The following is a 16100-nucleotide window of genomic DNA, read 5'->3' on the forward strand; positions in this document are numbered from 1 at the left end:
CACTCTCCCTAAACCTTCTAAGAAACTGTAAAAATAATATTAATATAGTGTTCTTCTCTTCTTCCAGTCAAATTGTTTGCGTATTTTTATTAGTTACACAACTACCTGAGGCAGCACGTACATAGACTATTTCCTCACATTAGGTTTATAGCTTCAGGATGGCTTTTCACACCACATCGTTTATTTTTCTAGTTGTCACCCTTTCTGATAGGGTTAATCTCACTCAGATCTGTGTACAGTTTGCATCTATAGTTCAACCTTTCTATTTGCTATTGTAGTCAATGCAATATACAACTATTGATCTGAGTCTACTGGAATTGTAATGGTAAAATCAAGTACTGTAGATGTAAATGTATTTCTGTTGCACCTTAAACAATGAAAAAACATTGCGTACACGAGGTATTGCAAATTAAAACTACATGCTTCTCTTTTACGTAAAATGTCCTTATGTACAGTCAGTGGTTGCATGGACTAATTTGAGATTATGATATACAATATCTAAAGTATTTCTTCATTCAAGATTTTTAGTCATTTTGATTGAAATTTGTAAAAATTTAACATCACCATTAGGTCTAATGGTATAGTTTACAATTCATTACAAGACATATAAATGTTACGTCTACTTAAACTAAATCAAAACCGTCACTGACAACTCAATCCTCACCTCGATTCTAACGGAAAAGTAAAATAAATGTACAAACACCAATAGTTAGGACATTTTTAACATAAAAAAATGGTATTATTAAATTTTGTTCTGACTACTAAAAACATGAAAATATAGATATCATATGTGATACAATACTAAATATTTTTAATAGCACCTGATGATATTGGATGTATCGTGACAATCAAGTCAATAAAAAAAAAAATCTTAGAATTTATAGGAGTTGAACTTATCACCCAATTGTATAAAGCAAGAACGCTATTGCCTAACAAATCAACTGATTTGACGCCAACCTTTCATTTTCATTCTCAGTTCTTTAGTCTGTAAGCACTCACTTTATGAATCAAGCTGCATAATTACCATAATAAATTTTGTATCATTTGATAAATTTTTATTCCTTATTTATTATCGTAGTCTATTTGCACGCTTTTTATTCACATGTTTTATTTTTTATATCTTTTATGGAAAAAGAGAAGGAAATGAATTCTGTATCTTTTGATAAATATCAAAGGATTAGCATCAAAAATATGTTTGTAATCCTTTATATTAAAAATAGAAACTGACTGCTAATGTATTTTGAGCAATCACAGACCTATTCACGGTCAATCAAAGTGTAAAATGCATTGATTGAGGCGTCACTAATAACAATTCAAACCAAACAGATTTTCCGCGCTGTTTACTTTGAAAGGGCTCTTGCTAATAAACGTGAAACTGAACCGTTGTATTCAGGTTCAACTTCTTTGTGACTGTAAACCACGCAAACAAAAGCATGGGGATGGGAAAAGTGGAGCGCGTTTGACTCCCAGAGAACTGAATTTATCAGACAGGTGACGAACCAGTGGTAGTGCCTATGAGAACCACGGAAAAACATGGATATTGACACCCTCATCAAATGTCCCATAACTCCCTGATCAATATTACAGTTATTACTACTGTACTGATACAGGTGTACTGTAGCTCAGATATTAGCCCACTCTCATGAATATACTTCTCTCAGATTTAAGCCCACTATCATACTTTAACCAGAGTATCTAGAACAATTAATTTTTAACAAAATAATGAATTGTTGGCTTAATGAAATGGTCATTATAAATTATTAACGATGAATATCACTATTTGAAATTCTAGAGGGTGCTACACAGTTTTTGTAAACATTATAAATAATACACAATAGAGCTTAGTAACATCAAAGTAAAACAATTTTAATAATTATTTTTTAATTTAGATTAATAAGACCTAAAAAAGTTTACTTTATAAACAAATACAAAATATTCAGTCTTTGTTTATTTACCAATAACAATTGATTACATAACTTTGCAATTAGTAATTAATCCTAGATTATTATTCATTGATATTAATCTTCATAAAAAATCAATTTTAACAAAAGTAATAGAATTCAAAAGCTGTAAAATGTAACATATGTGTTATCCCACTATCATCACACATTGTAACAATTTTATCTTTGTGTTATGTGCTCTTTTCATAGTTGAGAGAGAAGTGCTATTAACAAAATCTATTGTTAAAGCCTTGATCTATCCTTTATAATCTCTGTATTGGAGTTGTAAGTTAACTGTTAATTTATTGATGATTTAATCCAACCGCTTGATCTGTACAATAGTACATGGAAGACAAACATGTATGCACTGTGATAACAATATCTAACTTTCAATAGACGGACATCGTCAACCAGCCAAGAAATTGATTACTTAGAAATGTTTCCACGTTAATACTATTTACATGTATAAGATACTTGGAATAGGATTTTGTTGATCAAACAAATAGAGGGCGTGATATAATATTTCATTTCATCATCAATATCAATTTTTCTAAAAATATATAGACATTGTCTATTGTTATACAACTATTTGCACCAAAAAATAAAAATATCAGGATTGCAACTCGAAAATTAAATTTTAAAAAAAATAAAATTATACTTTTTTTTCTCCTCCCAAAAATAAACGCTTCTGTTATACATTGTTGGAGATATAAACAACAAAAATAACCCAACTTAAAAACTGAACTGGTAGCTATAATAAAACAAAACTTTTTATAGACAAAAACCTAAAGTATGAGGCAAAATTAAGAGGTGGGGTTGAATTAGGAGGTGGGTAGAATTAGGAGGTGGGGTAGAATTAAGAGGTGGGGTTGAGCCAAGAGATTGGTAATCAAAGAAAGATGGTACATTATTAATGAGTTCTTAATTCAACTTTGGTGTTAAGACAATTTAATGAATTGTCTGTCCTTCAGTGTATTTGGATACAATAGTTATTCAATTAAATTGCGATCAGATAGTAGTGAACAAAATAAAGTAACTGACCCTAGGCATTATTAAGTATAAGGGTATACTGTACTTCAGTTTAAAAACACTAAACAAGTACACTTGTGTAGAATCAATATGATACTTATTTATCTCTATTTCCATTGCATACTCTCAGAATATGAATTTTTTTATTTGTTAAAGATGTTATTCTATTTTTTATTTAGAGAGGCGTAGGTGTGAATTTACAGTACAGTACAGTATAAAATACTACACAATATACAAATAGACACTGATATACATTTTGATCAGTGATTAGTGAATTTTTATTATAAGACCTTAAAAATGGAAGTCATTCTGTAAATAGTGCTGAAATATTTCAGATTATATGTTTTAACCAGTGTCCCCTAGGTCTAAATTATGAAAAGATGTTTAATATTATTTGAAAAGTCATTCTGTAAATATGGCTAAAATATTCCTGCCCACTGTCCCCGAGGTCCTGCATTCTTCACAGGTATATCTTATTGTGAATGCCCAGTGAAACTGAACACCTCCGCAAATAAACTTCACTTTTCTTACATTGTTGACACTCTGGTAGCTTGGAAATCTTTACCTGAGGTCCACTAACTGCAAACAGATGAATGTGTGAACAAACCAAAACGCGAGAGTTTTATTGCAATAAATAATCAGATTTTGAATATTCTAAAAATTATAAAACTTAAATTAGTTTTCAGATTAACTTCTTAATGTATTATTTAACTTTACAATTTAGAAAACATGCAAAAAGTATTAATAAATAATATAATATATATAATATAAAAAAATAAATATTTAAAAATTTCAAAATCATACTTTATTCTTCAAAAGGATTTAAACCTTTAAACACACTGTAGTACATCTATTACTATTCAACTTGACTTCCTAAGATTCAGTAAAAAGAGAACTTTGCCACCAGTGAAAACTCTGGAACAAAATGCGACTCATTTAATGGTACGGCGGCGACGATCTTACAATACCCACGAGTGGAAAGGAGCACGGTTTCACTTGCATTGCATATTTACACCATCTAATTCAGGTCAACCACGATCAATAAGACAAACATGTGTATAGGCAGGCACATGATTTGTTGATTCTTGTCTTACCTTGGTACTCGGTAGTTGGCAACGTCAATTAATAAGTTCTTGTACATGATATTTGACACCCTATACAACCAATCCCTTTATGAAAAGCTAACACTATGAAATACTATACTAAAATTAGTTTAGATGAAAACTTAATTTCTTTTTAACCATTTCACCCCTATAAGCGCTTAATTAGTATCAATTATGAATTCAATTTTTTAATATAATTTAATATCATAGTTATTAAATATGAATTTTCTCATATTAAAATGATTTATTCGTATCAAACAAATAGTTTTGAAAGTTTAGGTTAACAACCCATTCTATCATTGTTTGTAGAAGGTTACCTAGATAGCATTACAACCTATAAGGCTCATCATGTGACATGAATGTGGACAAATTTGTAAACTGTTTTGGTAACCGTGACAATTATTGCATAAACATTTTCAAACATGTCTTTTGAACATTATACAGTAGCATTCTTAAATCCAGGATTTTGAAATAGACATTCTATACAACCCCAGGGCCTAAAATTAAATGCTAAACTATGTTCTATCTTTTGTTTAGAATAATATAAATTAGAGGGCTAGCCCTGTCCAAGTGAACTCTCATTTACTGTCACCACCTCAGACTAAAACAGAGTATACCAGGGTTATGATATTCATTTTATATACTGCTTTACAAATTGTAATAAGTTCACTTCTAACAAGTGCAAAGCATACAATTCATAAAACACAAAGACATGATAATGTCTTTCAATATAACACACAAAGACATGATAATGTCTTTCAATATAACCAAGGTGAATAAACCTAGTATAACAATTCACAACATTAGCCTACAGTAGCTTTATATCGATTTAAAAATTGAAATTCAAAATCAAAGTTCAACTCCCGGGTTCAACATATAACCTGTTCAAAATAATAATGATTTGGACTTACCAACACTGGAAGCTGTGTTTGTTGGAGTAAATGTAAGATCTGCATTTGAACTCATATCTGACTGTGAAAGACTTGAGCTGTATGTAGTGTGCCCTGTAAAAGAAAGTTAACTAGGCCTATTTATTTGAGAAATTTATTGCACTGAAACACAGCATACTTTTGTATGTTATACCTTGTTGATGATCATGTAACCGTGAATGATTTGTTTACATCCATTTCCCCCCAAAAAATAGTTGATGAGGAAAGAAACATGAAAATAACATTTATTTATTTGGCGTAAGTTAAAAACTTCATATCAATAGTATACAATACTGTAAGTACATTTCTAACTTAGATCTGATATTGTCCTTTTTAGACAATCTAATTCCATCGCTGCATGTCTCACTCATACAGTGGTAAGAAAACAAACAAGTTTGTGTACATATGCTTTGATATGTACAAACATTACTATAGCAGCTAATATAAATGATCTATAGACCTTACTCCATGTATAGACAGACTGATAGTAATCAAGGGAATACAGTAGGAATGAAACAAACACAGCTAAAGTGTATTACCTAATTAACTGATTGCGTAGTGATAACATGACTAGTATTTGTCACTAGTGATACTTTACTACATGATTTACATTTTAGCTACAATTTCCAATATAAAAGCAGAATTAAATAAAATTGAAGATTCACTTTATAAAAATAAAATAAAATTGCACCAGTGTTAACTTCTGTAAGCCATTCATTCTATGTGTACAAGGTACTGCAGAGTATGTATTGTATAAAAGGAAAAGGTAGGCCCTCATCTCGGAGGCGTAGAGGGCCAAATCCCTGAGCATGTACAGGGCCTACTGTATATCCTGAGTCATAAGCATAAGGATAAATAGTGTACAGTACATAATTAAATACAATCTTTAATAGTATTTGCTTAAAGCTAAACAGTAGACTAATATCAGATAAAAACAGGAAATAATTGAAATGTACAATATGGTAATTGACATATGCAGGAAGAAATTGAACTAATATTAATTACAAGTTAATTGTGCCATTTTTATCATTAAAATATTATTAACATTTTTGTATGACCATACAGATATTATAGTAAACTATAATATTAAAAATAATATGGTATGACCTACTTTATGAAATTATGAAAGGAACCAACCACTAGGATATTATTATAAACTGAAGATATCAATCAAAATTTTAAATTAAATCTTTACTACTAAAGACAGAGCACCTTGGGATTGATTCTAATATGAATAAAATGTAAACAATTTTGACTTACTGTCCAACGAATCGTGTCGCTGTGCAGAAGGCAGGTGAACTTTACCGGATGAGTTTCCCATTGTAACCGAGAACTTGAGCATCCCAAGGGAAAGTTGCACCCCGTGGTGAGGTGCAATGGTCCGTGTTCAGCAACCAGGCAACATCTAGCTGGCCTACTATCCTATACAACTCTTCAATCTTAAATGCAGTACATCTGTTTTTTAGACAGCGACTTACATAGCCACTGGCGAATGTATTGAAATTATAATCAGTGTTTGATTAACAAGTAATAGCTACATCTAGATAATTGCTAGGAATGTTAAAATTCTTATACTTGCACTTGGATTATGCACTCAGTATACTAGAGATCACATACATGTCTTGGTGTAGATTTTAGGTAAATAGATCACATACTTGTCCTTTGATGTCTTGGTGTAGATTTAATTGTTGTTGTGATAATATTACAATAAGGAATGTTAATATTCATATCACATTGAAGATAATGGGTTATCCATTTTATCTGAAAAAACAAATAAAAAATGTATATAAACTTCTCACATCAGAATACAATAAGATATTTGCTACATATTTGTAAATATTTCTTTATAAATCCCACCCACAAACTGTTGAGGAAAGAGAACAAATTTGTTCTTCATCATCTAGTACAAGGTTTCTCGTCAGGCTTTTAGCTATTTACTAATCCAGCAAATTTGTTTGCGCATAATATTTTTTTTCGGTGCTTCGAATGAAGGACCATCTTATACCATAAAGGTATTTATATCTCCATGTGAGCAATCAGAATTAAGTGTGGACTATGTTTTCTTGGTGTCAAAGGCTCACTGCCTCAATTTATATCAATCACATCCAATAAACGTTCTGACTGTTTGATGCACTAATAAGTGATATTTTGGAGTGTAATACATGGTGATCGTTAAACAGCTAATAGCCCAATGTTATTCACAATCATTGTTCTATGGTACACAACACAAAACAAAGCATAGGGATTGACAATGAGTCAAATGCAATACTGTATTTACACAGTATGTCATTGTTAAACTTGACCATCAGATGTGGTAGTTCCAAGGCACACTATAATTATACACTGTAACTGAACAACAGGGTTTTTAAATTGATAAATTATTATTGTTCAACAATAAATTCTATACTACTTATTTTCTAAAGTAAGCTTAAATATATTTTTCTTTAAACAAGATTAGTATAAAAACAATGCAACTTATGCTACTTAGCTAATAAATTAATTTGTTTCTTGTTATTTCTGATAGGACTTCCATATAACAATACATAACATTCCAATACACAAATGTTACATGGTTTCAAAAAGTACAGAAACAACAAAATACCTATCACAAAGTTGTTTATGTATAGAGTAAAACATAGTGCAGTTCACTGAATTATCCATTAAATTCAATAAGTGATATAGCAGTATTATGATTTGAATTTAATACAACTGTTCTGTTCACTTATTTTTCCTTCAAGTTAACATATCTAAATTCACTACTGTATCCATCATTTCTACAACAACTCCCTGGTTGATACTTGAACCATATTTCCACTTGTTAGGCCAGGCCAGACATTGTGTATAACAGGGATGACACGTAACCACTAAGGACTTCCCACTAATAACATGATTGTGGAAAGACTTATTGTCATTCTGATAACTGATGACAGCTTTATGTTTGTTGATGTTTTTGCATTGAGATGCAAATCTGACAAAAATATTCTTTCTATATGAATATCAACTCTACAAAGTACAAGTTCAAAACCTTCTCAAATTACAAGTAACTTTTGAATCCATAAATCTATACTTTAAAACCATTCACATAAATCCCCTTGAATTTTAATCATTTTTTCTCTTTTTTTGTGAATTTTAATAATAGAATTATTATTACTTAACCAAATATAAAACGATATGGCAGGGGATAGAGCATGTCTTTTTCACTGGATGTAAGGTATGGTATTGAGAAGATTGGGCCTCCAACCCTTGAAACATAAGAAAAAAAACATCCCTCTAGGCAATGGTGTGAAAAAGATGATAATGAGTACAAGAGAAAATGGGAAGAAAAAAAATAAAACTACTGATGAGTTTCGACTCGCAGCTTCAACATCGTTAAGTTCACCCAGTATAATGTTAAACCTTTCGGCCAGGCAGTTGGCTTGCAGAGTACAATTGCTATAACCTATTTGATTTACATCTATTTTTGCATCAACTATTACATTACATACCGTACCTTTTTATACCGTAAATAAAGAAATGTTTATTTTATATTTGTGAAATTGCCCTGAAAAAAAAGGCGGGGGAGTGGGGGCGGGGGGCTAACTCCTTTATTCTATTTCTTTATTAATTTCTATTTTTTTCAAATATTAATTGTATTCTTAGCGACACCTTTTGTAACAAGTTAGAGTACTAGGCCTTTTATTGTAGTACAGTCAGTCACCTGGAAACGAGCCGGGCAGTAAGCACCTTGCTCCTCCGAGATGTTCACGTACTTAGACAGGGCCTGAGAGGTCAGACACTCCGTCTTTTAGATCAACGACATTGAACCTACAGAAACATTATGGATTAGTATTAAACAGAATAATTTCATATACTATACCTTGTTTATGATATTTTGTGTACGTAGACATGACGTAAGCCGACAGGTTAAACCAGTACCTCGTCTGCTGATAAATTATCGATTTGTTTTTTGTAGCGGGACGAACTTAAATATAGAGGGCGACATTTGCTTTAAAGGTTCTTCTGCCAGATTAAAGTATTTATAATGTTTTATTTATAACCTCTATTGTTTTTAGTCGCGTGGAAGCGACTCTATAGTTCACTATGTCGGTCGGTCGGTCTGTCTGTCTGTCTGTCTGTCTGTCGGTCTGTCTGTCGGTCTGTCTGTCTGTCTGTCTGTCGGTCCGGTATCACTATGCGTTTTATCGCTTTATGACCTTATCTTGATATCAGTTTAATCTAGCTAAGTCAATTTTTCACAGAATATTCCTTATGGCCAGGAATCGATGTGGTTATGTTTTCACGGTGCGCAATAAAAAATTACGCGGTCTACGCACGATTTAACGAAATCACGTTTGTAATCATATCTTAACAACCATGAATCACAATTAAATAAAATTTGGTACTCATAAATTTCAGGGCATAAATCATCATATGGCAGTACAATTACGTGCGTAGCGCATGTAACGCATGCGTACGCGCGCTTAAAATTTTCAAAATTTATTTTCGATGAAATAAGAGTACGTTTCAGGCAATTTTAAGCGTTTACAAAATTGCCATGAGTGCGCAGATTTTTGCGCGCGCACTGCGCGTTAAATGTTATTGCGCACTCTTTTTACCCGATTTCTGTTTTCTTGACTTACTTTTCAACTCGAAATTACGTTATACGAGCACGTCAAAAGTGACAGGCTACGCACGTGTAAATTAAAAAAATATAAATGTTTTTAAACATTTCAACATTTTTAAACATGTTCAGTAATTTCGGTCAGTATAGTTCACTATGTCGGTCGGTCCGTCTGTCTGTCGGTCTGTCTGTCTGTCGGTCTGTTTGTCTGTCGGTCCGGTATCACTATGCATTGTAGCACGCGACTTAATGGCTGTTGGCCTTGTTAATTATCATGGCCAGTTCACAGAAATCAGAAAAAGACACTGAATTTCATCATTAGTTGTTGTTTAATTGTCGTTTACTCTTTATCAGTCTGTAATCTATGAAATACAACAGTAGTTATATTTGTTTATTGTAGCTATAAGTTAGAGGTAGATTTTGTAGAAGTGATTCCCTGAAAATGCTAGCATTTTAAATATACCTGATGAGTCTGAGGTATTGTAAAGAGTTAAAAGTAGCATCTAATCTTGAAGAATTTATATATAGATATTTCTTTAAAAGCCAATTAATGCGACTTTTTACAACATTGATTTGAAGCACAAAGGGTCATGCTATGCGCATTATGTATTAAATATCCACAATTGTATATGTCTATGATTGATAATCAATCGTTCTACTAACATCATAATTAAAATTAAGATATTTTCAAAATTGCTGTACTATTTATCATCAAGTATAAGCAATACACGCTTTAATTTAAAACGGTTAACTTATTGACTACTAAACTCAGCTGCAGATTAAAATGCATTTACTTAATATTAATATATCTTATATACCCTGTTTTTGGTTTTGTGAACGTAACAATTTTAGGTGAATTACACCCTTAAACTTTTACATTAAAATTTACAAACAATTTATTCACGAAATATCGCACAAACCATCAAGGCCCACGTCTGAGACGCCTCGGGTAGGCCAGCATAAAGTTTAAGCCAAACGTTTCAAACGCACATTTAAAGTCTTGCAACAAACGCACTGTGTGATGGGTATGCCTACTTTGGGTCTATCCTAGTTCAATAGGCAAATATTTGGGATATGGAAGACATTCGACATGGATAGCTGCGCTCACAAATCTGTAGGCCTAAATATATATTTTAAGAATACATAAATAACCAAACTGCGTATAGGCAAGTCTGATTTTGGGATCAGTACTCCATTTCTGCATCATCCAGTTCATCCGAATCAACTCCAACAGACTCGTACTGATGATATTCTGACACAAGATCATTCAGATTTGATTCCGTTTCTAAAAACTCCAGTTCGTCCATTCCTTCGTTCTTGTACGAGTGCAAGTACACTCTTCGTTTCAACATCATGGTGAATTGTTCCGATACTCTTCTGATAATTTCCGATATAGCGGTATTATTTCCCATAAAAGTTGCCGTTTTCTTGTAATTTGGTGGCGGTATATTACACACAGCAGTTTTGATGTTATCTGGTATCCAGTCTACAAAGTCATTACTACTTTTATTTTGAATGTTTTTAACTTCTCGGTCTACTTCACAAACGGACATGTTTCCGCGGTAAACGACGGCGGCGCTAAGGTAACGACCGTGTCTAGGGTCACAAGCCGTCATCATGTTTTTTGCATGAAACACTTGTTTCGTCAACTGCGAGACTGTATCTTCGTTATAGATACGATTGTCTGTACTCACCATAGGAGCAAAGCCGGTCATAAAGAAATGAAGACGCGGGAAAGGAATCATATTAACGGCAAGTTTACGTAACCCAGCATTTAGCTGACCTGGGAATCGTAAACAAGTGGTAACTCCACACATTGTGTTAGCTACCAACTGGTTCATTTGAGAGTAGGTTGGTGCCGTCAGTTTCAAAGTCCGTGAACAGATGGCAGCAAGAGCCTGGTTGTCGATACAGAACGTCATTTCTGAATGGTCTATAAGTTGGTTCATTGCTAGACCACTGTTGTACGGTTCTACAATAGTAGCTGAAACACCGGGCGATGGCAACACGCTGTACGATGCCAATATTCGATCTGGATACTCTTCATGCAGTTTACTCATCAGCAGAGTGCCTAACCCGGAACCAGTTCCTCCTCCTAGAGAGTGTATTAATTGGAATCCTTGTAAACAATCACATTCCTCGGCTTCTTTTTGGACAACCTCCATGATCTCTTCAATAAGTTCTGCCCCATCTGTGTAATATCCTTTAGCCCAGTTGTTTCCAGCCCCACTCTGGGCATAAATGAAGTTATCTGGTTTAAACAGACGGCCATAGTCTCCCGATCTAGCAGCATCCATGGTGCCTGGTTCAAGGTCAACTAGGACGGCTCTTGGAGTGTATATGCCACGTGACTCTTGGTTGAAGTAAACATTAGCTCGACGAAGTTCTAGATCAGAGTTCCCTTCATACGTTCCTGTTGAACTAATTCCATGCTCCTTGGTTACTTGTTCCCAGAACTACAATAAACAAAATTACAATGTATATTGGTTAATCTTTCCTTTATTGTTTTAAATGTTATAATTGAAAGAAAGGAACGTGGGTTGAAAAAACCCCAATCCACAATTATCAGACACTGAAATTCTAAAATTTATTGCAGAAAAAAGTTAATCAACATATACAGACTTATAAGATGCTATTACAAAGAATGTCAGCATATTTCAACTCATAAGGATAGTTTCCCAAACCACCATGTACAATCTATTACGTAAAGATAGTTCTTTTATTATTAAAATTGGAAATGTGAATGAAACACTCGAGGCTAGTGTGGATAAATTATAATGTCTCATACAAAAAGTGTCGAGTTTTTTTTATAGAATGTCTGTTATTAGTGTTAATGCAACATAGTATTTTTAACTATGGCTAATATTGAGGTTCTGTGAGACCCCCGGTCGCACCATTGGTTTTCGTTTAAAAATTAATACTGTAAAGATCGATCCAACATATCATGAAATCTATAGGATGTTGTTAAATGAGTTGATTTGCAGATATAAATAATTCCTATTAATTCATAATGCAACATATACAGGGAAACAGAATAAAATATTAACTTTGACACATTTCTTGAAAGGAAATTTCATTTCTATAATGAACTATCTAAATAATGCAGAGCTAGTTAGTTGAAGCAATGGATTATGCAATAATTGACAAAATACATCAGCGTTATATATATCTCCACGAACGTGGTAAGTTGGTAAGCTGTAAAAGAACCGGAGAATGGAGATACGGTTTGACTTTTCTTACTTAAAACCATTTCTAAATGTTTTTGAATACCGAAAAGTAAGAAAATCCAATTTAACAAAAGCAATTATTTATAATTAGGCCAGGATTCCGGGATTCCAAAGTTAAGAGATAATTAATTAATAAATAAAAAAATGAATGAATTAAATATTTATTTCATATATTATATTATCAAAAATATATTCTGATTTTAACCCACCTGTGGTACAGTTTTTACCCTTTCACTACACTGCTCAATATGATCTATTTTACAATATTTCCCGGCACCAGCCGATTAAAACTATAAATAATGTCACCTTTGTGTTTACGTTATATAATAATTATACATACTGTATAGCATCATTATACGTATTCATCTTTACCGCTAATGAAAACATACCGGTACCACCTCTTGCCGTACCTGAATTCGTTATAGGCCTACAGTGAAACCTCTTAATTTAAGGGACACCTTCGGGACCAAAGTGTCCCTTAATTGGGTCATAGAGGTATTATACCTCCATGATTGGGTTGTCCCCAGAATAGGGGTGTCACGAAAGAAGGCTTAATAACTGTCTCTAATATTATAACCGGATCGATAGTATCCAAAAGATAAAGACTGACTTACACATTTTATATGATTTTACTAAAAACTAAATCATAACAGATTTAAAAAAAAAATAATATGAAACGTCGATGTTTACTTACAAAAATCCATCCAGTCATCCATTAACACAACCATTAATATTGTATATTATATATATATACAGGCCTACCCGTACTATAGGCCTACTAGGTGCTTTATACATAGGATTTATACAAAGTTTATTGTTTTACATCTAAAATCATCCTATTTTGAAAAATAAGTCCGTAATCCAAGTACTGTACATAACTGTTACGTATTCTAATCTATGATGCAATTTGTGACAGAAGATATTCTGAGATACATTTACAATTAGCTAGAAATACGCAATGATCTAAGAAAACCGTTGCAACAGTTATCCCCGTGTAACCCTTTGCAAAGAATTACCGAGTTAGTATAAAATATATTATGTATGTGGATGGAATATCCACTTACTTTATAATTAGGACTTTTTTTGCTATAATAATGATTATGAAAATTCCACTTTATAATATTGACTGATCGTTACTTGTAAACAAACATGTTATTTATTAACGTTGAAATGTTTTTTTTTTATGAATTTTTTTTAAACATTTGGTTGCGATTGTTTACTGCAAAATGTATGCAGCGAATACATTATTTTAACTTAGATTCGCGAAAAAAAAAATGAATACGGAAGAATGAGATGTCGAAAGAAATGAGAGAGGGAGATGAGTGACTCCATTATGCCTCCGGACACGCTGCAACATCAGAATACCTTATTCAGTTTATACTGAAATCTGCACTGTAAACCATTTCCTTATTATGTTATATACATTTCCTTCAAGCCTAAAGTATGTCTATATTCATTAACATTTTACCTCTGAAAAAACACTGAACGTCATTTTCGGTTTTCCTTCAATAGAGACGAGCTCAAAATGTTTTGAGAATATTGAATAACCATTATAAGTGGTGTTGTCAAACAACTTAGCCTTTCTCTTTCTTATGGTGCAACGCTCTATAAATGTAGGCCTAGTTAAGATGGTTTGGGTCTGAGCAACTGAATTTCAGAAAACAAGATTTTTTTTTCTGTTTCTAATGCAACATGTCAATAAAAGGTTGACATCTTTAATACAACTTTGCCCGTAATACATTTGTAAGGCAAAGGATAATAACTTATCAATTCGTTTACGATCTTAAACGCGCAGATACTACGAATAATAATGTATAAGATAATGAAATTCATGCATCAATAATCATTAATACTATCACTGCTTCATCCTCCTAGTTATACTAAGCAACATTTTCATTCAACATTGATGACGTATGCAGAAGAACAGCAGTTCATTCTATAACCCGAGTTTTATATTATAAATAAAAGGAAAAACATTATAATTACCTGAGTTCCAACCTGATTTCCACATTGTCCTATCTGCAGATGAATAATCTCGCCCATGTTAAGTTTGCTCTGGTCTGCATAAGATGTATACACAGACGTTTACAATCGGTGTTAGCGCGTAAATTATTGTTTTTGACGGAGGTAGTATGCGCACGCATCTAATGATAGGGAACTCGATGTTGATTCGTTGAGCAGTGTAATAAGTATGGGGTTCCGACATGTTGTAGGGGTTCGAAAATCACCACGCTTATAATACAAACATGTTCATATGATTTTGATTATGCAATAGTGTTACCGAACGATATCTTGTTCTTCTTTAGATAATTAAATTCGCCAAGTAGGCATTTTTTACTGAATTCTTGATAACTTTCGGAATGTCGGAATTTTGACTTTTGATAATAATTGATACATCGTGAAAAAAGTAGGGTCTTCGTACCTTTATCATTGTTCAACACACAATAAACAAATGTGTGAAGTCTGGCAGTAAATGTAATGTCATATATCCCAGCCATATGTATAGCATTGCTTAATAGATATACAGCATTTTGTACAGGTCAACATGATATTAAATTTACATAAATCATAACTCTACAATTGATTACACTATGCATAATACATACACTAGTTCAGCATCGACGCTTTTTGTAAAATATCGATGTTTGCCCGACAGTGTAACTATTGAAATAAATAAAATGTACACGTTAAAAGCAGATTGATGCCTTACTGCATTTTAGCAATACAGAATACAGTAGATCAAAGGCTATTAATTCTACTCTTATTAGCAAGAAACAAATATGAAACCGTTTTGTTAGCAATATATGTCAATTAATCAAACATTATGCTAAATATTTACAATTTTATTGTATTCTTCAATAGTATATTATGATTAACATTAATTAATTAATTTCCAATATATCACCGGGCGGTTTAGATTTTCTCTATGCCTGTAAACTTACAGTATACAGTATAATCATATTTTCATAATTTAGGTAGGTTAGAGCAAAACCAGATTGGAGCATTGGTACTAATATTGTCATTAAAATGTCAAATATAGTGATGGTTATAAAGTGCTAGACTACTTTAGATTTTAAATGTTTGTCAGTGCAAACTATTATTAATATTGTAAAATAATTAACATTTTGTTTAGTTTAAAAATAATAGTAATACTTACGTAATTGTGGGCCTCAGTACGCGTTCGACAAGGCCAATGGGGGTTTCTCCTTTATGTTCACTGACATAAAGGTTGTCGAGGAACATTGTGAATTAAAACGGTAATATGCCTACCT

At 32.5% G+C, this 16100-nt stretch overlaps 2 protein-coding genes across 2 annotated transcripts in view; both read right to left on the bottom strand.

Annotated features, from left to right (window-relative positions):
* LOC140040352 (uncharacterized) overlaps nt 1–8923 on the bottom strand; it is a 37127-nt gene extending 28204 nt beyond the window's left edge. Inside the window, exons 1-3 of the mRNA XM_072086219.1 lie at nt 8858–8923; nt 6262–6762; nt 4984–5076 (exon numbers count right to left, since the gene is read on the bottom strand). Of these exons, the coding sequence (XP_071942320.1) occupies nt 4984–5076; nt 6262–6343 (175 nt within the window). The 5' untranslated portion in view covers nt 6344–6762; nt 8858–8923. The remainder of the gene's footprint in view (nt 1–4983; nt 5077–6261; nt 6763–8857) is intronic.
* A 1022-nt stretch (nt 8924–9945) lies between these two features.
* On the bottom strand, nt 9946–14898 carry LOC140039613 (tubulin beta-1 chain-like). Its single transcript, XM_072085232.1, has 2 exons — nt 14815–14898; nt 9946–12057 (listed from the first exon to the last, which is right to left on the bottom strand). The coding sequence occupies exons 1-2, from the start codon at nt 14869–14871 to the stop codon at nt 10786–10788; spliced, it is 1329 nt and encodes a 442-aa protein (XP_071941333.1). The 5' UTR covers nt 14872–14898; the 3' UTR covers nt 9946–10785.
* Between the last annotated feature and the right edge of the window lie 1202 nt (nt 14899–16100).

Source organism: Antedon mediterranea, chromosome 2 (assembly GCF_964355755.1).
Source record: "Antedon mediterranea chromosome 2, ecAntMedi1.1, whole genome shotgun sequence".
Lineage (NCBI taxonomy): Eukaryota > Metazoa > Echinodermata > Crinoidea > Comatulida > Antedonidae > Antedon > Antedon mediterranea.

Coding starts and splice junctions, on each gene's coding strand:
- LOC140039613 (XM_072085232.1), bottom strand. CDS start 14,871: ATGGGCGAGATTATTCATCTGCAGATAGGACAATGTGGAAATCAGGTT. Junction 12,058..14,814: donor GAAATCAGGTTGGAACTCAG/GTAATTATAATG, acceptor TGTTTATTGTAG/TTCTGGGAACAAGTAACCAA.